At 39.5% G+C, this 9,780-nt stretch overlaps 1 protein-coding gene across 1 annotated transcript; it reads right to left on the bottom strand.

Moving 5' to 3' along the window:
* Positions 1 to 1,723: 1,723 nt before the first annotated feature.
* Positions 1,724 to 8,445, bottom strand: adra1d (adrenoceptor alpha 1D). Its single transcript, XM_020602126.1, has 2 exons — positions 7,165 to 8,445; positions 1,724 to 2,998 (listed from the first exon to the last, which is right to left on the bottom strand). Exons 1-2 carry the CDS (start codon positions 8,120 to 8,122, stop codon positions 2,448 to 2,450), a joined length of 1,509 nt encoding a protein of 502 aa, XP_020457782.1. The 5' UTR covers positions 8,123 to 8,445; the 3' UTR covers positions 1,724 to 2,447.
* Positions 8,446 to 9,780: the final 1,335 nt, after the last annotated feature.

Below are 9,780 nucleotides of genomic sequence, written 5' to 3'. Positions count from 1 at the left end.
GGGTTAACTGTCAACTCTATTGCACCTGCCGACACATCTATTTTAGGGCTGTAGTTTCATATCAAACCACTTTTTTTCAATTTTCTGTTATGTGTTCTTAACATTAACTATCCGCCAATCCATGCTGTAGTGTGGGAATTTGCTAGCTTTCACTTGTACAGCAATATTGGGTAAGTATCAAGTTTAATTGTGCCAAAATGCAAAAGTACATTTGCATGATGAAATAAGCCTAATAATAACGAGAAGCAAATTAAAGCTTATTGGTCTTGATAAAGCTAGGACTTCTCTCTCTGTCTCTGACCCGGTCTTTCTACATTATTTATAACCTTAATCTATTCCCAGAAATGATTTTAGCTATTTCTAATCTTTTTGTGTCAGAAGATTTGTTTGATCTTATAAGCCAGGCCATCTTAGCTTTGCTCCTATACTGACTGAGTTGCATAAATATGAGGACAGTCTAAAGGCTAAAAATGCAGCCAGCCTAACCCCAGGCTATCCAGACAAAACTGAGGGCTGTGTTGCCATAGTAACAGCAATCACATCTGTTGACAAGTGTCAAAAAGAGGAAAACATGACTCGATATGTGGTTTAATGTTGATGAAAAGTAACCAATGAGTGTGGAAGTAGATTTAGGAAATGCCTGTAAAGCATACACTGTGTTATTTTCTGTCTTCTTTTAACTTGTAACGCAATCCCGCAAGATACCCAGTACCCAGCGTGCATAGCAAATTAGTCTTATTCATCATATTCAAGAACCAGACAGCTTCGTGCCGACAATAAACACTGATGTTTATCTGCAGTCTGTTTATTAGCTCTAAGCCAGTCTTGTTAACACAACACCAGCACTGCCGGTAGACAATTAGGAGTCAAGGCCATGGCTGTCTCTTTGCCTGGCTCTTGTGCTGTGTGACAGTGCAAATTGTGAATGTGTAATAAACACATTGCAAAGGGAAGCAGTGACTTTTAACACTTCACTTAGAGGAAAGTCCTGAGTTATATTGCTTTGCAAATCTGTTATTTTAAGTGGAACAACAGAGGGAGTCAGAATAAATGGAGAAATGTTTTGAAGGGCATTTGTAAAAGAAAACAACACAGAGAATTCAAACCATGACAACAAATGGTTTTATTTTATGTTTCCTTATATATTTTAATATATATTTCATTATTTGTAGGGACTTTAAGAGTACATCCTACATACTAACAATAAATGGTGCTTTAGTTTCTGTGTTGATACCAATTTTATAACAGTTACCATATTTTTGCCCCACTTGTACTTTAGTCCTTCATGAGGCATCCAAAGATAAGAACTGTATTCTGTTCTTTCTATTCAGATTTTTTTTTTCTTATTCTTCTGGTTGACTTTTCCCTTGGAAAAGAAAAGATTTGGGAAACTCGCTGTGGAATGGGGCTAATAACAGGAAGCAATTGAGACTTATTAGTCTTGACAGCGTCTCTCTCTGTTTCTCTGTATTTCTCAACTTTGCCTGCAGCTCCATACGTGTGTGTGTGTGTGTGTTACTTTCTTTGAACTCCTAAAATATTTATTTGTATGTCCACATTCTTACTGTTCTGTTTATTTTGCTTAACATGTGCAGATTTTGATTTATTTAGGTCATTTTCACTGGTCTTTGTCTATAAATAAACCATTTGGGCCTCTGACTTAAAAGTGAAAAGGTGCAGGGGGTAAAACAATTATGAAATAGCGACATCTGCTGGTCACCATGGATGGTACCTTGTTATTAGCACTCACTTGGGAGCAATGCAAATTACTGTAAAGTGGGTCAAGTAGACTCATGGGTTTTTATTGAAACAAAGCGTGCATAACAATGCCGAGTTAACGTGTCAGTCCGACTTTTGGAATAAATGCTGTGCAGCATCATTCTTAGCTGTACTCTTGTCAAAACAGAAAACTGGCAGATGAAGCATCATAATTCATTTTCACATATCACATTTGAGTAAAGCCAGACATTCTGGCAACAATAAAAAATTTACTTATGACTAACTTTGCCCTGTTAGTGTGTCAAAACATTCATCATTCGTTTTGGTCCATACAGCTGTACGAGTTTTGTCTCAAATCAGCTCAGTATTGAACACCACAGTCATTGTTCACTGGGAGTCATCACACAGTGTGTACACCTGTCAACTATGAGCTCTGTAATGTCGATGCACACTGCTTGCAAGTGACAGCAGTAAAATAAAGTCCAACAAATTGTGTCCACTTCCAAAATGTGGCTTTCAGCAGTTCAGAAGATTGTTCATCTAAATAAACATGACGGTCAGGGAGATTGAGATAAAGGTTTAGTCCTTTTTGTGCTCAGGTCAAGCCATCCCTTTCAGTCCATACTCAGATGTTCTATGAACATGAAATTATGCCCTGTCATAGTCTTTCTTGTATGTTGGTCCAATATGTTCCTTTGTAAAATAAATAAAAGTTTCTCAGTGGCTCTCTAAAGGTCAGTCTCTTTCAGACCATAGCAGTCAGCCAGATCATAGAACTGGTAACTGTTCTGCTCACAGGAGTTGTAAATCCCCATAGACACTGTGTCTACTATATCAATCCGGCCCACTGCAGGTGTGGTACCTTTTCCTGGCCCTCCCTTGATTTTATTTGACAGATTGTTCACTTTCTCTTTGAGCTGGAAGGAGGATTTCTGTAGGGGTGGAAACAGACTCCATCTCTTCAAACCAAGCGAGCACCCTTTCCTTTTGTTTAAAACAGTGCTGCCACAGGATTCATGCACAGCATAGCCAGGATTAGAGTCTGCTCTCTGATCCCTTGTCATTCCCTTGACAGCCGTTCGCCACCTCTGGTCATAGAAGCGACGCAGGACCCGCCGTCTCTGGTGGCACTGGCATCTAAGGAGTCGAATGAAAGCCCGCTGGAACTCTTTGCTGGAGCAGGGGTAGATCATGGGATTGATGCAGCTATTGAAGTAGCCTAGCCAAAAGATCACCTTGAACACAGTTTCAGATGGCTTCAGTGCTGGGAAGAAGGAACCTAGAAGAAGGAAGATGAGTGAGTAAATATACAATACATTACACAATGCAACTCCAGGGTTGTGCTTTAATAAGAATCCAAGAACTGCACTACAAACTATAGTAACCATCAAAACAGTTTTAGCAAAATGTTGGTACAGGAAGACTAGTTTCACTTTCATATATACAAAATACTACACATGGATCATCAGGTGTATGCCATTTTGTTTATGGTTGAAATATTTATGCTGTTATGCTATATAAATACATTTCTCAGCATTATTTACAGCATTATTTTTGTAATGATTTATATCTGTTTGGTTGTGTTTTGTGTTTTATTAGGGATGTGAAGGCTCTGATATTTTGTGGGCTTTTATTACTGGGAGATGTATTTACAGAACATGCTTCAACCACAAACAAGGTGCAATATACACCTTGTCTTGTAAAACATATAACATGCTGGAAGGAGTCAGCACACATTCAGTATAGCAGTACTTGACTCCAGAAGCTTGTGCACCTATCATCTGTGTTTGTCTGATGGAAAATCCTGCTATGGATGAAATATTAGATTTATTAGCTTCACTTAAGAAGGTGCAGTATAAAAATTGAACACCCTGTTTTTTTTCTTGAAACCATTATTTGTGGAAATGCATAAAAAATAATTTAACAAAAACACAAGGTTTTATAGCTTTCTTGCATATAACATTAAAGAACAGTAATTTAGCACAAATTAGGACATAAAAGCTCTGATTTAAAAGGTGAAAACTGCTTTTTGTACAGCTCACAACTAACCCTGGCTCTCATTCATTTGATTATGTTTTAGTACTTGCTATTGCAATAGTTTTTAATGCCATACCCGGTGTGATATGTTACCTTTTCATTTCTAGTTGTTCCTGTCTCCCCAGGCTTGGATTTAACACGGTGTTGACCCTGGACACAGAGGCAACTTATCACAGTACTAATGTCAAGACTGTAATGCCTAGGCCCAGAAGTCTATTTTCATTTCACTTCTGTTAGTACAATGTGGAAATATGTGAAATATCTTGTATTAGATTTTCAAAGTAATGGTTTCATGTTGTTTTGATATCACCTGCCAATGACCTGCTGTGCACTAACATACGGAGACTGCCTTCATTCAGGCACAAAAATATAACAATAAAACTCAGTTCCCCTTCTTACATGGAACTTTTTCTGCAGCGTGTGCAGTGTTTTGTATATTAGCATCTACAACCTGGCTCTGACTTTGCTTTCATTCTTTTTAAAAGGCTTATCTTAGTAAATCAGTTTAGTTAAACTGTTAGGATTAGAATGAATGAAGTGATTAAATTAAACTAAACCTGGTTGGTTCTTCTCCCTGAAATGATATCACATTAGATGCAAACAGCAAGTGAGTCACCACTCTGGCGCACAACCACAATACCTTGACAACAGGTCGTTTAGGGTTTTGTGTCCCTGTTTTATAGCCTTTTTAGATTAGAGTATCTTTTAAGTCTCATGTGTGCAAGATGATTTTCAGATGAAATCCTTTGTGAGGATGTAATTTTTTAAAAAGTTCTCATTGGCTCACATCTTGGTAAAATTCATAGAGTTAAGCAGTTAATTAACGCTTTGGATAAACACTGTAGCCTGTCAAGGAGTCTGGGGACCTGCTCAACTTCCCAGACAAAAATGTTTTGACAGCTCTTTTGTGTGAGCAGACAGAATTTTGATCAGTGCTCAGTTACAGAGCTTAGGGAATTATCTTCTTGACATTTAAAGTTCCTTGTGAAGGTCAACTTTTGAGACCTGTTTTGTGGTATGCAGGGTCCAAGCTATAGTTCAGAGTATGTACATAACACACAATACTTGTTAGTAGGATAAATTCATTGTTGGTTTTGGTGGTTTTATGGGATTGGCTGATCATATGAATAGAGAAAACCACCAGACCTCTCTTTTCCATTGAGAAAGCCTTGCATTCTTGATGACAAAATATAATTTATGTGCAAATGTAAGATGTAAATTGAGTTGAGGACCCCTTACATAACACTCCAGGTAACAACTTCAGTCTACCAAAGAGTGTCATTATGCCATTAATCTCAATACATTCTGTACATTCATTTTAGACAGTATTTAATGTGGACCTATAACATCTTCAGTGTCTTGTTTCAATATTCCTATCTCTAGAATAAAAACATACTTTAAAAAAAAGGTAAGCTGTGTAATAATGTATTAATGTAAAACTTCAACCATGTAGGATTTTTTTGCCATTATACTCATTGAATTTATGTCAACAAAGAGAGGAAAGCACTATTCATAAGTCTGGTGCACTAATAAAAGCAAGACGTGTTAGGCCACTCTCATTGGAGATTCAGATGAGCCAGGCTACTTTGTCTAGATTTACATCATCACAGAGAAAGGGTCTGATTGGCAAGTGATGCTGAAAGCACACGTCTGCCACTTAGCAAAAGGTTACTCATTAATAATGTGTCGCTACAAAGTACCAACATCAATCTGTCTGACTGACCATGTATGGGTAAACAGAGCTAGGGATTGTGGGTTGTGAACTGCCTCCTGCTCATGAGTTAGTTATTTTGGAAACAAACAGCAACTCCTCATAGAAATAAACCTATATAAACAATAATGTAACACTTTATTGATCCTTGTGGGGATTTTATGTGTTAAACAACTGTGTTATTATATATTGACAATTGAAATTAGTTTGTTTGAACTCATTCTTGTCCTTACTAATGTTCAATCATAACAAGAGACGGCACATTTGTCAAACCTAGACTCCCACATATAAACGGTCCTTCCACTCCGGTTAAATGAATAAAGTGATTTGCAGCATGCGTTCTCTCCGGGTGCTCCAGCTTCCTCCCGCAGTCCAAAGACATGCAGCTTAGGTTGACTGGTGACTCTAACTTGCTCGTAGGAGTGAGTGAGTGTGAGTGGTTATCTGTCTCTAAGTGTCAGCCCTGTGATAGAATGGCAACCTGTCCAGGGTGGACCCCGCCTCTCACCCAATCACAGCTGGGATTGGCTCCAGCCCCCCTGCACACCTCTTCAGGATAAGATGTATAGATAATGGATGGATGGATTGGATTTGTAGCACCCATTGCATTTCTCACTCCCTCTCTCTCCCCTGCAGGCTTTGCTCTAATAATCTGATTCTGTACATTTAGAAGTGCAGCAAGAATGAGAGTGCTTTAAGTGCTAAACCTGATAAGATACTAGTTATTGCTCATTGTGGCTTTTGCAATCAATTACCTGAAATATATGCTAAATGAAAATTCATGAGGCCACCCTAGTGAGTAGGAGTCCATGTGGTCTACGAATACTATTACTTTCTGTAAGTGCTGCAATTATTTATTTATGTCTTCAGGACATCGATGCAGCATATTAGTATAATAATTTTGCTGTGACCTTTCCCTCCTACAACTGTAGGCCATGAAACAAATCCCATAACAAACAGTGTCAGTATGCCATTATTTTACATTACTGTTTGAACCTTTTGATAAAACAGCTGGTATTTGGAATGAGCAGCCTTTTGCTTCCAAGGTGCTGGGAGGATTCGGGCACATTGGTGAATAATGTCCCTCTGTTATGGCTGCTCATTTAAAAAGATGATATTAGCCTGAAATATTACAGGCATGACAACAAGTCACATTAATTATCACCTAGCAGATTTGCCCTTTGCTGACCAAGACATTTGTTTTTATAACATTCTAATCATCTTTCATTTTGATCAGTTCCATAGTTCCCAAAATAAACTGTGTATGAAACCCAGCATATGTCATTTTCTGATTTATGTTGTGCCTTTACTGTACAGCTCTACATTTTCTTAATGTATACTTTACTGATTTAATATACTGGCCTCTGCAGCCAGTGTTGTTGGCGCTGTGTAGAGAAATCTGCAGTTCTCAGGAGGACACGCAAAGTCATTAATTATTCATATTAAACATACATCAATTAGAAGAAAATCTCATATCCCTGCAAACTAGTTAAATCTGTCACATACTCAATCAGTGTCTTGAATTATTCATTCATTTTTATTACTTGAAGACATTTAAGGTGTTATAAGTAATTTGTTAGTTCGATGGCAAATTTAGACTGAGGATGCGGGATTATATGAAACTATGTGTCTCCACGCACTCAAGGTCATTTAATGCTGAACCACAAGGAACAGAAATTTAAAGTTCCAACACATACCAATCGGTAGAAAGAAGAAGAAGGGGAGCCAACAGAGGATGAACATCCCCACAACGATGGCCAGGGTTTTCGCAGCCTTTTTCTCCCTGGAGAACTTCAACAGCCGGACTGAGAGCGAACTTCGGAACGCGTGGTTTTTGTTGCTCTTAGAGCTGGACTGACGCGCGTCCTCCAGCACGCTGCGACAGTGTATCCGGAGGACCACTTCCATCGACTTATTTCTCTCCCGCTTGACGCCCGCTTCCAGGTTCTTAGTAGTTCTGCGGGCCACCACATAGACCCTGAAGTACATGATAAGAATAACCAGGAGCGGAAGGTAGAAAGAAAACAGAGAGGAGAAGAGCGCGTAACCTGGCTCCTCTGTGATCCTGCAGATGCTGTCGTCCACAGGCGGGGGTTCCTTCCATCCCAGGAGCGGTCCGACAGATATGACCGTAGACGATACCCAGACTAGGACTAAAATAGCTATCGCCTTCCTCTCTGTCATAATACTTGGGTATTTAAGGCAGTATTTTACCCCTATGTACCGGTCGATGGAGATGATGCAGAGGCTGAGGATGGACGCGGTGCAGCAGAGCACATCCACCGCTGCCCAGATGTTGCAGAAAGCGCGGCCAAACACCCAGCACCCCATAACCTCTAGAGATGCGGAGAAGGGGAGCACGATGGTGCTCAACAGCAGGTCTGCAATAGCTAAGTTCACAATGAAGAAGTTTGTGACAGTCTGCAAATGTTTATTGTACACCACAGACAGAATAACCAAAATGTTCCCAATAATTGCCACCAAAATAAAAGCAGAGAGAAAGATTCCGACCCCGACAACCTGAGAGTCCATTGTGAAGTTCCTGCATGTCGTGATGCTGTCGTTTGGAAATACTTGGTCCAAGACAGAGCCATTGAAAGCTTCGGCAAAGTAGATCCCATGGCTGCTTCTGTTCCTCAAGTTAGAGTCTGTCATTCTGAAACGCCATAAAGAGAACTTCAGAGTAAGTTTTCTAACGAAACCGGTATTTTGAGCATCGTTTTCAAGCTCATTTCAAGCTTCTTTTTAGCAGGAAAATGGATTTGTCGTCCTCCCAGTCAAAATATACTGCGGGTCAAGCGAAGGCTATTTGAAAAATTAAAATAAAAGCAAACGTTCTTATAGCTACAGCCAAATATATGCATGATCAGGAAACTTGTGGTTGCTAAAAGAGAGAAGTATTCAGCTCACTGCAAAAAGCAATTGAGGGTAAAATCTTAGTTTGATGCAACAATAAAAATAAAAATAAATCTAATGCACGTATGGCCATTTCAGCGCAGTTCTTCCATTCGATGGGCTTCCACCAGTGGCATCCTTTGTAACAACCCCGTGATTCACAGTGAGAGCTGGTGCAGGTCTCAACCTACAGCTCCACCCACACGTACTGCTGCCTTCTACAGGCTCCACAAGAGAGCATTGCATTAACTGAAACTTATCTGCCACTTTTCACATCTTCATTCAACTTTTTTTCATTAACAGGTCTTAAATGGCTTAATATGTATGGCTTACTGTATATAGTGCTATAGTAATGCCTTTAAGTATAAATGCCTTTGGGTAAAAAGAAGAAAAAAGCCTTTATATCGACAACCTGAAACAACATCTTTTCAATCCTGTAAAGACAAAGCAACATCAGTCAGACCATCTAAAGTACCACTGGGCACCAACAAGTCAGCGCTAACCTCTGCAGTGCCTTTTGGCAAAACTGAAGTTCCCCAGTGACACTGTAGCTGCCAAACAGGGCTTGTACACATAGCTTCAGTGGTATGACAGGCCTGCACAAACCACCAGGGAGCCTGAAGGAGACGAAAGGCCAAGAGGCAGAGTCACAGAGCAGACAAACTGCATGGGAAAACAGAAACACAGGAGGCTACGTCACTGCTTTGTCCAGTGGCTTTAACATACAGCTCCATCTTTTTACCTACGGTGAATTTGAAACATATGGTGGTGAAAATAAATCTAAGACACTCTGGCAACTATATTAACTGACACTGCTGGAACTATTAGTGAATCCTTTTCCAGGTTTACAGAGAACAGTACTCTGCTGAGACAAGACTGCTGCTGCATATATCATGCCGATTGTGGTTTGCACATCATCACTTATTATTTGTTTTGGAGTGAATTGATGTAATTGCCCGTGTTTGAGTGTAGAGCACACATCAGAGCGCCTTGGGAAATCAACTGCAAAATCCCATATTCACCTGTAACATCATTTACTGCTGTATTAAGCAGATTTAATAGACATCCAGTCATGTTGAATGTTTTAATTGAGAACACACTCGTAATTTACTGAAACTTCAGTGGTTTGTATTATCACACAAAACAGCCGAGTACAAAAAGGCTCCTGATGGTATCTCAAAAAACATGAAGAATATGTAACCTCTTTATATTTGTTGATCTTCATCTATATCTTACAACCAGTCCTCCAGCCTAAACAACCATATAGTCTGTTCCATCTGATACAATCCATAACAGCATCTCCTAAAGTAGTGTCCCTACAGTAGCACGTGTAAGACATCACCAGCAAGTGGACCAGACCTTTGTCACCATGAAAACAATAATAAACACATAGCTATGATTATGGAATTGTCACAGTT

The sequence above is a fragment of the Monopterus albus genome, unplaced genomic scaffold (assembly GCF_001952655.1).
Source record: "Monopterus albus unplaced genomic scaffold, M_albus_1.0 scaffold54.1, whole genome shotgun sequence".
In the NCBI taxonomy this organism is placed as follows: Eukaryota; Metazoa; Chordata; class Actinopteri; order Synbranchiformes; family Synbranchidae; genus Monopterus; species Monopterus albus.
This window is presented reverse-complemented; position numbering and strand designations above follow the sequence as displayed.

Bases quoted from the DNA above. Each gene is read 5' to 3' on its own strand.
- adra1d (XM_020602126.1), bottom strand. From the start codon at position 8,122: ATGACAGACTCTAACTTGAGGAACAGAAGCAGCCATGGGATCTACTTT. The intron at 2,999-7,164 runs GTATGTGTTGGA...TCCTTCTTCTAG, and splicing joins CTTCTTCTTTCTACCGATTG to GTTCCTTCTTCCCAGCACTG.